Below are 15,831 nucleotides of genomic sequence, written 5' to 3'. Positions count from 1 at the left end.
ACCATTTCTTCATGTCTCACTTCCCTCTGTCCCTGTGGGGTTAGGAAATCCAGCCTCTGTCAGTGTTGTTCTGGCCTGTAGACTGTGGCTACTTTGGAGATCTCCATAACACAATAATACCACAACGTTTGCTTAATTGCATGAGCGACTTTTTTTCTCAGCAACTAGAAGAACCTAGCAAGGTCCATTTGCCGTCTCAGTCTATGATCAAATTAACCTGTTCTTCTCAATTTAAAATTACATCCTGCTTAAACTCCATCCCAGAAAATCCAGTTTGTTTCTGTAGAGGCCTAACACAGCCTTCTGTCTTATCATTAGACCAAGACTAATTCAGTGATTAATTCTAACTTTTGCTTAATCCTAATATTTTATCAATGTTCCCACCCTCTAATGCTGCAACCACTATCTGGCCTTCCCCATAAAATATAATATTTTGTTCTGGATACTTCAGGAAGGTATGCAAATCCTTAACTATCCATGAGACTCGGATTAATAAACATTTCTTTTTCTTTTGAGACAGTGTCTCACTGTGGCATAGAACTTGCTTTGTAGACCAGACTAGATTCAAACTCATAGAGATCCACGTGTTTCTGTGTTCCTAGTGCTGGGATTAAATATGTGAGCCAATATGCCCAGCAGTAAATATTTCTTAAGTTCCTGCTGTGTAACAAGAATTATGCCAGACCTTAGGAGGTAAAACACTAACAGGAAGGGGTGCCAGCTTTAACAGATAGACAAAAACACAGTGGCGTGAACCAAACAAGTTAGGCTGGGTGTGGTGATGCCCATCTACAATCCCTACCCTTGGGAGTCTGAGGCAGGAGGACCAGTTCATGGTGATGCTAGTCTACAATGAGGATGAGACTAACCTAGGCCACATGAGACCTTGTGTTAAAACAAACAATTGGAAACATAATGATGATGAGAAGGATGGTGGTGGTGATGGCTGAGGACATGGCTCAGCAGATAGAGGCATTTGCTGCCAAACCTGAAGACCTCTGCTTGATCACTGGAACCCACATGAAGGAAGAAGAAAGCTTGCTCCTTCAAAGTTGTCCTCTCCACACCCACTCCATGGCACATGCATGTATACACACACACACACACACACACACAAATAAATAAATAAGAAAATGTAATAACAACAACAACAGCAATAATAGTAACAACAACAACAACAACAACAACCCAGTTGTAGCAGGCCAGGGCTGGTTAGAGTTCCCCCATCTCCTGGGACTCATTTGAGACTCTCACTTTTCTCCTCTGTCACTCCTAGTGTTGGCTCTTGATCCTTGTGCTCTAGGGTGGATGGAGCTCCAATCATCACATCCATATCTGAAGGAAACAGGAGAGAACAAGGAAGAAGGCAGTGATAGAAGGGATGTATGTACCCTCTGGGTTCAAGTTTCTATTACTGTGATAAAAGACCATGGCCAAAAGCAACTCGGGGAAGGCTGAGGGGGTTTACTTCAGCTTATAGCTTGTAGACCAGGGAGTCAAGGTCGGCATGCCATGGTAGGTATTCTCCATGGCTTGTTCAGCCTGCTTTCTTTCTTTCTTTCTCTCTCTCTCTTTCTTTCTTTTTTTTTTAAAGATGAATTTATTATTATAAATGAGTACACTGGAGCTGTCTTCAGACACACCAGAAGAGGGTGCCAGATTTCATTACGGGTGGTTGTGAGCCACCATGTGGTTGCTGGGATTTGAACTCATGACCTTCCGAAGAGCAGTCAGTGCTCTTACCCGCTGAGCCATTTCACTAGCCCCAGCCTGCTTTCTTATACACCCCAGGACCACATGCTTTGGGGTGGCATTGCCCACAATGGACTGGACCTTCAAACTTTTAACTATTGATTAAAAAAAAAAAAATACCAAAAACTTGCCCCACAAGTTTGTCTACAGGCTAATCTGGTAGGGGAATTTTTTCAACTACAGTTCCTTCTTCCCAAATGACTCTAGCCTGTGTTAAGTTGACATAAAAACTAGCCAGCACAACTGCTTTAGAAGAAACATTTCCAGAAAGCACTTTATTTTGACTCACTTATCATAATGTAGCCTAAACTGCAATAAGTCTAAACTGCAATAAGGTAGTCTGGGGAACACAATTACCCCCTCTCTCTCTCATTTATTCTCAATCTATTTTTCACATAAAAACTGGGGTCCTAATGAGGAGAGAGTAGACAGTAGGGAAGGCAACCAGTGATCGTCATGGGCAAGGCCATCTCTTCTCTCTCTAGAGAGGGAATGAGGACATAAAGAAGGAATCTAAGCCATGGGCGTGTGTGTGTGTGTGTGTGTGTGTGTGTGTGTGTGTGTGTTGGTGGGCAGGGGGATTTTACTGAGTTGATCGCCTCTGACCTGAATTCAAAACATTGTGTAAAGAAGAGTAGAAATTAGACAATTAGTATGGTCATGAGGGAACTTCTAGAAAGGGGAAGTAACCACTGTCCAGAGGCTTGAAACATTAACCGGGATTTCCACCCCCCCCCCCCCCCCCCGTGTGGTGGTGCGTCTGTCTGTTTAGAGATCAGAGGTCTTGAAAGACGAAGTTGGAAAGATGAGTAGTATCTCTACATAGTGACTATTAAATAACAAAATATTTTAAAAGTTAGTTCCCACTTAAGTGCTAATTTAAGTGAATCTGTGTGTCTGGAATAGTGGTCCATGCCTTAAATCCCAGCACACAGGAAGCAGAGGCAGGCAGATCTCTTGAGTCTGAGGTCAGCCTGGTCTAGACAGCCAGTACTAGGCAGAGAGACCTGTCTTAAAAAGGAAGGAAGAAAGGAAGGAAGGAAGGAAAAAAGGAGGGAAGGAAGGAAGGAAGGAAAGGAGGAAGGAAGGAAAAAAGGAGGGAGGGAAGGAAGGAGGGGGAAGGAAGGAAGGAAGGAAGGAGGGAGGGAAGGAAGGAAGGAAGGAAGGAAAGATTTAGAGTAAATCAGTCCTTTCATTTTCGCTTTCTGAGACAGGGCCTTCCTATATAGCCTTGGCCTGTAACTTGCTCTGTAATCAGGCTGCCCTTCAGCTTGTGACTGTCCAGCTTCTACCTCCTGAGTTCTGAGATTGTAAGTGTGCACCATTACCCCCAGTGCTTTTCACAGCATAAGTATGCAAAAAACGAGCCATCCTTTTCACCTTCTAAAGATGATTAATCTTTGAGTAGCCTAGTAACAAAGTAACCCACAAAAAGTCACCCTCTTATGAAAATAAAAACATGAATTTCATTTCATTCATAAAGAGTCATCACTGCCTCAAAGAAGAGTGTTTAAAAATTGCCTTGTGTGAGAGAAAAAATTAAAGACATAAGGTTTGAGTTAAATGGTGAAGTGTGTGCGAGGTCACCAAGTCAATCACTGTAGGCTGATGGGAAGGAGGGCAGCACAGCAAATGCGAGCTCTTCCACCTCACAAGAGTTTTTCTCATTTCTTTTTCTTTTTCTTTCTTTTTTTTTTTTTGGTTTACATTTATTTTTATATGTATAGGTGTTTGACTGCATTGTATGTCTAGGTGCTGTGTGTGTGCCTAGTGCTTTCAGAGACTTAGAAAAGGATGTCAGATGTCCTGGAAGTCCCCATGCTTATATTCCAAGATGTTACAGACGTTGGGAGCCATCATGTGGACTCTGGGAACTGAACCTACATCTCTGGAAGAGCAGCAAGGACTCTTAAGCACAGAGCCATCTCTCCAGCCCTTCTCCTTCCTCCTCCTGATACCTATGTTTCCTTAGTCCTCCCCTTCCCATACATCTATCTGCTCCCCTGTCCCCTTTTCTTGAACTCCCAATTCCTTCACCTTCCCTTGTCAAATACTGTGATGATAGGAGTGTGCCATCACCAGGGTTTCTGTGGTGCTAGCATGGGGTCCATGCACGCTAGTCTAATACACTACTAACTGAGCTACATCCTCATCCCCAATAGAGTGACTTCTTAGGCTAAACTATAAAAGACATTACAGGTCCTAGGGATCTCATTCTTACATTTCCTGTAGGAGAAGTCATCTGCAGCGTTCTGAGGACAGACCTGTGGAGAGAATCACACTGTGAGGGCTGTGTCCTTCTGCCAGCTATGAGGACCAGCTATCTCACCAGGGCAGTATGCTATCTGGGAAGCCTTCGGATGTCTCTAGGTCAGGTTGATACTTCTTTTAAAGATTGTTTTATCAAGATTATAATTTATTTGTCAGAAAATTCACTAATTCCAGCTATATTATTCAGTGATTTATGATAAACTTGCAGAAATACCATGACTACATTTTTATTTTAAAACATTTATTTGTATCATGTCAAAAAGCAACTCCATGCCCATTAAGAATTATTTTCTGTCCCACCTTCTGTCCAAGGAAACCTTATCAATATACTGTAAAACTATAGAAGTGGAATCAAGCGGTATGCAGGCTTTTGTATCAAGCTTCTTTTATTCCATATCAAGCTGACATTTCCACTGTATCTGAACCCGGACCTTCCACCTAAGCTACTATTGAACTCTTTACCCACAGACACTGAGATACTGTAGTTTGTTATTCTCAGCCACTGAATTTTGGGCGTGGGTTTTGTGATTACTGCTGGGAAACTAAGGCCCTCTGATATTTAAAGTGTCATTAAATTCAACCCACAGGCATTTACTATTAAAACCTGTAGAGCTGGTAGTGGTGGTAATGGCGCATGCCTGTAATCCCAACACTAGAAGGGAGCAAGCAGAAGAAGCAGCAGGTAAGTTCAGCTCAGGTTACATCCTGAGTTGGAGACCAGCATGGGCTGCCTGAGACTCTGCCTCAAAACCGAACAAAACCTGAGGACATGAGGCAGTTACCTTACAATTGTGTTTGCTTGCTGTGTTAATTTATTTTTTAAATATTTATTTTACTTGTATTAATGTTTTGCTTGCATGCATGCACCCCACAGACATTCCTGCTGCCTGTAGAAGCCAGAAGAGGGCGTCATTGGATCCCCTGGAATGGGAGTTACAGACAGTTGTAAGCTGCCATTTTGGTGTGGACCCAAGTCACCTGGAAGAGTAGCCAGAGCTCTAAACCACTGAGCCATCTCTTGAGCCGAATGTTTTGTTAATTTAAAGGAGCTTTAATCTCAGCTCAGGTGTATCTGGGTCAGTTTGAGGCCTGCCTAGTTTATCTTGAAAGTTCCAGGCCAGACAGCCATTTCCAAATCAGAAAGAAGAACCTTTATTTTTAGGTCCATGCAGAAGAGCAGATGGATAAAGAAAAAATGAAATGGTGGACTTTCAAAGAAGCTATTAGCTGTGAGTTTAGGGGCAGCCAGACTGGACAATATGAGGATTGGTTACGATAGGGGAGCCTTATCTTGCCGTCTGCAATCCTGAGACACAGTCATTTAAGGACTCCAGAGGAAGGAATGGGAAGGTGGAAGCCAGCTTTAGATTTTTGAGTTGATACAGTGAGAACAAGGAAGATCTCTGCTTCACAGTTCTGTGAATGGCTCCACACCTCATGGAATGCTACAAAGCAAGGAAGGCCTGGCTGGGAAATACTTAAGTCATGAGAAATCAGTAACACTTTAGTCGGCCTCGGGATGATTTGTCTAAGAGTGGGGTTGTCTCAGTTTCCTAACGCAGTGAAGGTTCATCCAGAATCTAGTATTAACAATGGTTCTAGTGTGTGTGTGTGTGTGTGTGTCTGTCTGTCCATCTAGAACTCTGCCTTGGATGTTTTTCCTTAGAAGCCTGCTATCTTTTTTTTTTTTTTTAAAGGATTTTATTTATTTATTATACATAAGTACATAAGCTGTCCTCAGACACACCAGAAAAGGGCATCAGATCCCATTATAGATAGTTGTGAACCTTGTGGTTGCTGGGATTTGAACTCAGAACCTCTGAAAGAACAGTCGGTGCTCTTAACCGCTGATCCATCTTTTCAGCCCTGCTATCTTGTTTTGTTTTGTTTTTGGTTTTGATTGTCTTGTTTCCTGACATAGTCTCTAGCTGGCTGGACGGTGAGTTATAGGCATCTGCCCTGCTCTTAAGTCTTTCCCAGTGCTGGAATTACAAACATGTACCACTACACCTGCTTTTTTTTTTTTTTTTTTTTTTTTAATTCCTTTTTAAACTGCATTCTAGGATTGAACTCAAATCCTCCTGCTTTTGAGTCGAACTCTTTCCTGGCTGAGCTGCCCCTGAAGCACGGGTTTCAGGCTTCTGGGCTTTGAAATACTATTTCTTTCGGTTGTGAGTGTGGAGATTGAGATCGTTCGATTTGTAGAGATAGGATCTTACTAGGTATCCATTGGCCAGCTTCTCGAGTGCTGGATTGCAGGAATGAGCCGACACACCTAGCTCGAACTCTTTCTGAAATTGTTTCCTTCTTGCTATTTGTTCTCCCTAAAACTGGCTTCTATAACACACCTTCCATTTTTCTTCTGTTATTTGACATTTAACAAAGCACTTGGCCTGTGCTTATGAATACAGTGTTAGAATTGCTTCGGATTGTTAGTCTGCTTTTTTTTTTTTTGTTTCTACTGATTTTTTTTTCTCCCAAGATAGGGTTTCTTCGTGTAGTCCTGGCTGTCCTGGAACTTGCTCTGTAGACTAGGCTGGCTTCAAACTCACAGAGATCCACCAGCCTTTGTCTCCCACTTGCTAGGGTTAAAGGCATGAATCACTGCCTGGCAGGAAATCTTTATCTACAGGAATTAAACTTTCTTACACAGAGATTTATTTTAATGTATTGTATTTAACCACTTTATACAGTTTTTGTAGATACATGCTCTGCCCACATATGCAATAGAAGTTGCTATGACAAAGAAACAACTCTAGTATTTATTTTCATGTTATTCATGCACAACATGGGACTTCATTGGTTATGATAACTTTTGTTTTTCTGTCTGTTATATCTTTAATGTGTTTCTTTTTTAGTCACATAGCTTTCTATCTTTTATTCACAGTCAGCTGTCTATCACTAATTACACAGAATCGATGATTTCCCAGAATTCAGTAAATTGCATGTAGTGTCAAAAGATAGAAATAAAAAGATAGAAATGACAATAAATTTAGTATGAGAATTTGTTTTTTTGAGACAGGATCTGGGTATGTATTCTAGGTTGGCCTTGAATTTACTATGAAGCTCAGGCTAGCCTTGAATTTAAAGCAGTGCTACTGCTTCAGGCTCTGTAGTTCTAGAAATTACAGGTATGTGCTACCATGCTTGGCTGGATGCTTTTATTTATCTTTTACTCTTATATGTCAATAAAGTATTACAGTTCTAGGTCTAGGGAAAATTAAACAGTGACCTTAACTTGAAATGCCTATGGAATCTAGTCAGCGAACACATAGCACAAACAAACATATTATTGTAGTGTGTGTGTTGTGCATGTCACACCACACAGCCTTAAGGTATTTGGAGATAGTCAAGGTCACTTAAGAGTTACAGTATGGGGCCTGGGGATGGCTCAGCAAGTAAGAGCACTGACTGCTCTTCTGAAGGTTGTGAGTTCAAATCCCAGCAACCACATGGTAGCTCACAACCACCCATAATGAAATCTGACGCCCTCTTCTGGTGGTCTGAAGACAGCTACCGTGTAATCTTAAAAAAAAAAAAAAAAGGACCAGGCATGGTGGTGCACACCCTTAATCCCAGCACTTGGGAGGCAGAGGCAGGTGGATTTCTGAGTTCAAGGCCAGCCTGGTCTACAGGGTGAGCTCCAGGACAGCCAGGGCTATACATAGAAACCCTGTCTGGAAAAACCAACCAACCAACCAAACAAAAAAAGAGTTACAGTATGGTTTCTCAGGTCAGCAAGGGGAGGAAGGCATTCCAGAGAGCACAAAGAGCATGAGTAAAGCCAAGGAAGCATGAAACAAAACAAAACAAAACAAAACAAAACAACCAAAAAACCCCAAAACAAAACAAAACAAAACAAAAAACCCCAAACCAAAAAAACCCAGAATGCTCTGGAAAGGGCATTAACTCAGTGGGGCTGGAGACTAGTGGGTAATAGAACAGCTTGAGCTAAAACAGGAAGATTAGGCAAAACCAGATTGAGTGGATTGTCAGACAAGCTAAGGAGTGTGGACTTTAACTCCCAGGGAATAGGAGCAACTACAGATTAAAATGGTTTCCCTGGGCTGGTGGCAGTAGCTCAGTGACAGAGGACTTACCTAGCTGGGGCCAGGTCCTGGCTTCGCATCCCAGAACGCCCTAAACCAAACAGAAAAATGTTTCTCTGGATGGATTGGAGAGCGAATGTACTGAAGGCAGCACATGGGAGGCAACCAGGGTAGTTAAGTGAGAAGCTGTGAAGGCGGAACAACGGGAAGGGAAGGGGGCTGGGGAGCTGGGTGCATGGATTGTGAACGTCCAAGAGAAACGGATGGGGGGAGGTGGGGAGTGACCCTGAGATTTTGGCCTGGGGGCTTATGTCACTACAGATGAAAAAGGGATATGCCTTAGACGATTACTTCTGCTGCTTTCTCCGGAACACTAAACAGACCGAAGCTGCCTCCATTCTCCCCACCCTCGGCTTAACCCTCGGTGAGCAGCGGCACAGTCACCTGATTATACATTTCAGTTCAGGAGTAGCTGCTAGCCTTCAGGACAGGCAGAACAAAATCCGGGCTTCTCAGTGGATTCAGTGTCTCGAAAGCCCTGGACATAGGACCCCCCCTGCCCCTGGGCGCGTTTATTTCTTAACTATCATATCTTTTCCCTAACTGATATACAGTACCACCTGTCTCAAGCATTAAAGTTAGAGCCTTCCCCAGATATTTTACTTTCTAGCTCCCCCTAATTTCTTTATTGTAATGCATCATTTCTAGTTGCTCCTAGACTGTCAAAATTGGATCCATTGGTCCTCAGAGGGATCCTTGCAGCCTCCTAGTTAACAAATTGTGACCTCATCGATTTTTGTATCTGTTGTAAGCCTTGTGCTTGTTTGGACTTAAATTTTTCCTCGTTAACCTTTGTTCCATGCCGCAGTTTCTTCTCTACAACCTGAGCTAAAAATCGCAATGAATTGACCCAGGGGGTGGGGGCAGGGATCTGATTTCAATTTAGCAGACAGCTTGGAAAAGCAGGCGATTCTGCGACTTCATGACATCACACTCTGGGGGAAAACACATTGAGATAGAGGGATCACCGGTCTCTAGGGGGACGCGTGAGAAAAAAAAGTGTAAGCAAAACAATTTGCTGTCGGGGGAGTTGAGCTTCCCTTAAAGGCTGTAAAATGCCGCGTACTTTAAAGCACACAGAAGGACCTAAAGACCATGGGATTGCCCAGTGATGGTGGTAGCGTCCTTCCCCTGAGGTCAGCGGTGCTGACCAGCACACACTGTCCTCGAGAGACGCTTAAACACTTAGCAAAACAGGCCGGCCCCCGGGCCCCGCCCCCGGAGGTCTGGGCCCTGGGCTCGCAGGGAACTCCCGCACGTCTGCGCGCGCAACCGGCACAGAGGGTCCGCGCGACGCGGCGCGCGGAGCTGTCCTGAAGACGGTGGCGCGCGCGCGCGCGCGCGCGTCCTTCTTCCATGTCGCGTCCCCGCGCCGGGCGCGCGCCGGCCTCTCCCTGGCGCCCGGAGTGACGGCCGTGCACGCGCCCCGCTGGCGCGCTCCCCGGCGCCGCCCCCGCCTCGCACGCGCGCCGCGGCCGTGCGCCCGCACTGTGCGCCGGTGCGGCAGGGCTGTGGGAGCATCCGGGCATTTCCGCAGCCGAGCGGCGGTCGGGCTGCGGCGGCCGGAGCCTCTCATGGCCGGGCGGCGGCCCGCAGGCGACAGACGAGCGGGGCGCTGAGTCCCGAGGACGCACGGGAAGCGGCTGCGGCCCGGCGCGGGACTCGTCCTCCTCCGGCGCAGAGCTCGGTCCAGCCGGAATCCCGAGATGCATCTGCATCAGGTCCTCACCGGGGCTGTCAACCCTGGAGACAACTGCTATTCGGTGGGCAGCGTCGGGGACGTCCCCTTCACGGTGAGCAGAGTCGGGGCCTCCCGTAGGGCCGCGAGCGGCGGGCCCACCCACGCCCCCTCGGCTCTGGGCTTGGGCGGGGGCGGGGGGAGGCTGAGGAATCATCGCCCTAGTCCGCCCGGTGAGTGCGCGGGTGGCGGGGATGGAGGGTTCGGGGTAGCCCCGGGGTTTGCGGTGCGGGGAGGTGGTGTCAGCCGCCGGAGCCCGGGGCGGCTTCCACCTACTCTTGGCTGGCAGCGAACGGTCTTGGTCTCAGGGTATGGAGGCGGTGCTGCACCCTGGCTTCCCGACCAGCCTGCGGCTTTAAACGCGCCCTCCGTATTTCCCAAGGTAGAATCTTAGCACAAGGGAATAGAAAAATCCGCTTTCTCCCTGAAAGAGTTAGAATGGAAGTCACCTTTTCATGAGTGGCCTATCTTATCTAGCTCTAGGTTCTGTTTCGGTAATCCTTTCAGGTAATAACTTAATCTTTGCAAGGTAGTTTTTTTTTTTTTTTTTTTTAAGCCTGAAGCAATGTTACATTTTATGACTTTCCTTGGGCGTGTGATAAAGATGTTTGTAAACATAACATTTTGGAAACTAGCACCTACCTACACGACATAGATAGTTTCTCAACCATATCGGTGGGATTCATCAATCCTTTTTTTGAGAAAAGGCTGTTAAAATCAAGCTCTCCTAGAGATTATTTTGTAAGATTCACATGGATTAATAATGGGTTTTTTAATATTAAATATATACACGGCCCTTCTTAGAAGGAATTGTAGTAATGAGACCTCTGTTAAGTACCTATTGATAGTCATCATGCTTAATAAAATTGGATATTGCTTAGTAATAAGCTTTTTAGACAACGGAAACCATTTGATTTGATGTCTGCAGCAGCATGTTTTTAAAACTGCAGAAAAAATTACAGCAAAACTGCAGAATCATTATGTAGCACTGCATTCTGGAACACTTTATCTGTTTTTAATGTTTTGTGATTCATTAAAAAACCAAACAAGGTTGCTTTTTGGCCTTTTTAATTTTAAAATGTAGTCAGCTCAGCTTTGTTCTAGTTTTGAAAGAATACTTTAAAATTAGGGTTGTTTGACATATTATTCTGTCACTATCATTGGTCCTGTGTTTGCTCCACATGTGACTTAAAACATCAGTATAGGGCCCTGTGACACGGCTTGCTGGGTAAAGGTGCTTGCTATCAAACCTAGAGACTTGAATATAACCCCCCTCATGACTCACATGGTGGAAGGAGAAGACAAACTCATGCCAGGTTGCCGTCTGACTCCATATGCTTACTGTATATTCATGTTTGCTCCTCCCCCACGATGAAAATTGTTAAAAAAAATACCAGCCCAATAACATAGACTGGAGCTTGGTCTTTAAGTGTGTGGAGATTGTTTGGAGAATAGAGAGAAAAAAAAATACTTTTGTGTCTTTTAGTGTGTAGAGAAGGAGGAAGTCCCCTAGGGTCACAAGAGTGGGTTTCCTTCAAGAAGTAAATCTGGATTTTTGGTTATGGAAATGGGGTGATGGTAGTTTACTGGGTCCATCCAAAAGTGAAGCATTAGTTAGGTGGTACTACACCTGTAGTACTTAGGTGGTAGAGGTATGTATCTATGCTTAAAATAAATGAAACAACACCAAAACATAGTGTTTCTCTTAGCTCCCTGCAGAGCTGGTTTACAGAGTTAAACTAGATTTTGCCTGGAAAGGCCAGTCAGTGTAAGAACTATCAGTGCTCTGCAGGGGCGGGGATACCACAGGCCATCTGTGGCCATAGTTCCCATATGAATTTATTCTGTCACCAAGTCTGACTATGTAATGTCTACCAGATTCACTCCTTTCAATGTCTGTAGTCACCTCCTCGTTGGAAAACCTTGTGTTAGTGTGAAAGCTTCCAAATGGGATTCCTTCCACTCATCCCAGCAGGTCATTTCTTCTCATAGCTGCTAGAGTGGTTTCTTTCTTTCTTTTTTTTTTTTTTTTTTTTTTTTTTTTTTTTTTGAGTACTAGTCCATCATGCCCCTTCACCGAGAGTCTATAGTTGCTTCTGGTAGCCGCATTAAGGAATCATTGTCAGATGCCCTACAGTCTTTCACTTTGCTTGACTCTGATCCTCATAGTGGCCTCTCTGTGACATAGTGATCTTACTGAAGTCTACATTTTAAAATATTTATTTTGTTTTAAATTATGTGTATGTGTGTATGCTAGTGTGTGGGTCTGTGCGGGTGAATACAGGTGCCCTTAGAGGCTGGAGGGGTCAGATCCCCTGGAGGGAAGTTATAAGCATGGATGCCGGTCACAGACTTAAAGTCCTCTGCCCTTGACCCCTGAGCCGACCCATGCACCCTGCAGACTACATATTCATGTCCATCAGGACAGCCTTGCTTATTATCTTGTCAGCCATGTCTTGAGAATTTTATTTGGTTTAGAATGCTGGCTGTGACAATCTTATTTTGACCCTTTGGCAAGTGCAAATACAAATCTATTTGCATACGTTTCATTTTAATATCTTAATTATGAATGCCATGCTCCAGTTACCTTGCTGTGAACTAGAGATGATCTTCTGGGCACTATGAAAACATATTTGCTTAAAGATAACAGTAGTTACCTGTTTTTAAGCATTCCAGAATCAACTAAGAAACACCTCAAAAACTATATATAGTAAAGGTAAAATTACAGAAAATAAAGTCTCTTTGCATAGAGCATGTCAGTTGATTTTATAGTTTATGTTTGAGAAAAAAACCCTTCAGTTCTGGATCAGGTGACTAAGGGACTGCTGGGCATGGCTGGAATGAGTCTTGTGACGATTCATTTGGTGGGCTTTGCTGGAAGTTTTCTTCTTAGCAGCCTCTCTGTACTGTTTGTGCCTGCTTGTGCGGGTGTGTTCGTGTTTGTGCGTGTTTTCCTCAAGGTGCAGATGGTATAGTAGGAAGGTCTGCTTGGCAGCTAGCCAGTGGTTCTTAGATGATGTGTTGCCTGATGTATTTGTGATCTTTTCAAAATAGAATAGATAATTTACTTGGAATCTATAAACTGAAAGAATTGAAGATGAAAATTGTTCTAAGTTTTTCAATGCTTTTGACATTGTAATAATGGAAAAAGAGTGTACTGTGTATTTCACTACATGCATTGGGGGCTTGGTTGGCTGGCTGTGAGTGGCTGCTTCTTGATGTCATGATGTCCCAGCTTATGCTGTATGGACATGGTGAAGTTTGTGGTGTGTTAGCCCAGATTTCATTTCATAGGTGATGTGTGAGCCAGGATGGTTCTTTCATCATTCAAATGTGACTTTGTAAGTCTATTTTAAAACGACATTTTTGTATATCATTCTTTAAAACATTACCTTTTTATCAGTCTGCTTGTGTTTGTGTGTGTGTGTGTGTGTGTGTGTGTGTGTGTGTGTGTGTGTGTAAGACATCTAAGTTTTAGAAATAGTATTCTGAAGAAAGTTAGATCCTGGGTAGTTCAAAGATGCTCTACCATGTCTGAGCTTTATTGTGTGTGTTGCCTTTAAATACTCTTCAGATGAGTGGATGATCTGAGGCTTTTAAAATTAGGCATAGGCTTCTCATTGTTTATTATTTTTTTGAGAAATAGTCTTTCTATTATAATAATGGTAATACATGATTATTAATATAGTTTTAAAATTCACCATCTGTGCTTAGAGAGAGTCCTGTGTGTATTTTTAGATATATGAGGGCAGTTGATGTTATTTCAGCTTCACATGAGTTTAACACTTTGATCCAAGTTTACAAAATTAGTCATTTCCTTTTTTAGGGAATATATAATATATTGGTAGATTAAACTCGATGAACACGAGTACAAATAGGCAGATAGATGAGACTCTATATATGGTTTGGGAAGATCAGTACTAAGGCTCTCCAAAAGCAAGAGCAGCAAAAGCCAAGGATGGAGTAATACAAAAGCAGATTAGTAAGCGAGCTCTCTTCATGTAGGATTTTTTTTTCTTGTCAGCCACAGGGCTTCATTAAGTAGCAAGTACTCTCTGAATGTCAAAAAATACGATTTATGTTACTCATAGCCTTTGTTGATGTTGTTTTTTTTTTTTTTTTTTTTTTTTTTCGAGATAGGGTGTTGCTGGCTAGCTTAGACTGAATTTGAATTTGATCCTCTTATCTCTTACTGCCTTTGGAGTACTTCGATTACAGACATGAGCCACCATGTTTGGCCTGCAATTAAAAAATAATTTTAATTGATATATCACTAAAAGTTGGTCTGAATAAAAAACTGTTCCTTTAAGAATTAGAAGGTAGGGACTGGAGAGATTGCTTACCAGTTAAGAGCATACTGTTTCTTCAGAAGACCCAGGCTCAATTCTAGCCCATACATGGCAGTGCTCTCCCTCTGCCGCCCTCCTCCCCCATCTGTGTGTGTGTGTGTGTGTGTGTGTGTGTGTGTGTGTGTGTGTGTATAACTGCCTATAACTATAGTCCCAGGGAGCCTGATGTCTTCTATCCTCTGCCAGCACCAGGCATGTATATGGTTCACAGACATGTATATCTACACAACCAAAACTCCAATACACATAAAAATAAATTAAAATACAAAAAATTAGAAGATAATGCTGTTTCTAATGTAGAGTGACATTTTAGTATTAGAATTATGGCACTTTTAATAGTTTAATATTTAGAGAAGTAAGGGCTTTTTTTCCAAGAAAATAATAATCAACAATAACAGAATAACAGTCAACCTGTATTTACATTTAGCACATGTTTGTTGAGTACATAGGTGGCTAGACTCTGTGGAGATTAAGATTAAAAATCTCCAAAAGACATAGCCCTGACTCAAGGGAGACAAGCAGAGAAGTGTAGAACTCGGGCATCTAGAAGTGTTCGATATGTTAGCCACAGCTGACCAGGCACTTCTTGTGAGGACTTAGGAGAACTGAGGGGTTACTTTTGGACGGGATATCAGAGAGTTGGATAGAAAAGACGCTCCTGAACTAGCTGGTTATTAGTAGATATGGCACCTCATGTATCTGTAGACTACCAATGCTTAGTGTGAGGGGGAAGACAAGTCAAAGATTTAGAAGGGATTTCTTTTCCAAGAGAAACTGGCCCACTTGGTTTTGGAATGTAACTTTCTGTTTGAGTTGATAGGTAGTATTTCAGACATTTAGTTTCACTTGGTATGTAAGTATGAATTCTAAGTACCTTCTAAGGCCTTGTGTAGATTGTGGGTGTTTGCTTATGTGTTTGCTTATGTGTTTGTTTAGATAGGGTTTCACTATGTAGCTCTTGATGTGTAGACCAGACTGGCCTCTAAGTCACAGAGATCCCCCTGCCTCTGCCTCCTGGGTGATGGAATTTAAGGAGTGTGTCACCACACTGGGCCCTGTGTAGATTGTTAATTAGCTTTTGTGCTGATGGAGGAAAAGATTAGCAGTTTTCCAGAAACTCTGGTGTGGTTCTGAAAGCCTTCCTCCACAATGGGAGTTCACTGTGTAAGTATTTGTATGATCTTGATAAAAATCACCTAATCATTTTTATATTTTTCATCTGTAAACAGAAGTTCTTGAATTAGGTGCTCTCTATGTGTTTAGTGACTTTCTTTAGAAATTTTTTGGGGCCAGAGTTAAGATGGGCCAGCACTATAAAATGGTTGTGATGAAGTTCTGGGTCTTAGTTGACAGTTGTCTTATCTCATGGAACCCCATAGTGTGGTACTCTAAAATTTCAGGCTTCATAAAAAGCCCATGCAGAGAATTTATGAAGTAGTGGGTTCACAGCTGCCAAGGAGCTCCCTTCTCTTCATCAAACAATTACTACATTACTTAATTTATTAAGAGTGTGTGTGTGGGCCAGGTGGTGGTGATGCATGCCCTTAATCCCAGCACTTGGGAGGCAGAGGCAGGCGGATTTCTATGTTCGAGGCCAGCCTGGTCTACAGAG

The 15,831-nt window shown here is 43.2% G+C and overlaps 1 protein-coding gene across 4 annotated transcripts in view; it reads left to right on the top strand.

Annotated features, from left to right (window-relative positions):
- The first annotated feature begins 9,592 nt into the window (after nt 1-9,592).
- The window catches only part of Dmxl2 (Dmx like 2), a 143,175-nt gene continuing 136,936 nt past the window's right edge, over nt 9,593-15,831 (top strand). For all 4 annotated transcript variants that reach the window (XM_031346264.1, XM_031346262.1, XM_031346263.1 and 1 more), the window contains exon 1: nt 9,593-9,925. In XM_031346264.1, the coding sequence (XP_031202124.1) occupies nt 9,839-9,925 (87 nt within the window). In that variant the 5' untranslated portion in view covers nt 9,593-9,838. The remainder of the gene's footprint in view (nt 9,926-15,831) is intronic.

The sequence above is a fragment of the Mastomys coucha genome, unplaced genomic scaffold, assembly GCF_008632895.1.
Source record: "Mastomys coucha isolate ucsf_1 unplaced genomic scaffold, UCSF_Mcou_1 pScaffold23, whole genome shotgun sequence".
NCBI classification, from domain to species: Eukaryota; Metazoa; Chordata; class Mammalia; order Rodentia; family Muridae; genus Mastomys; species Mastomys coucha.
The sequence above is the reverse complement of the archived record's forward strand: the minus strand, read 5'-3'. Positions and strand labels throughout refer to the sequence as shown.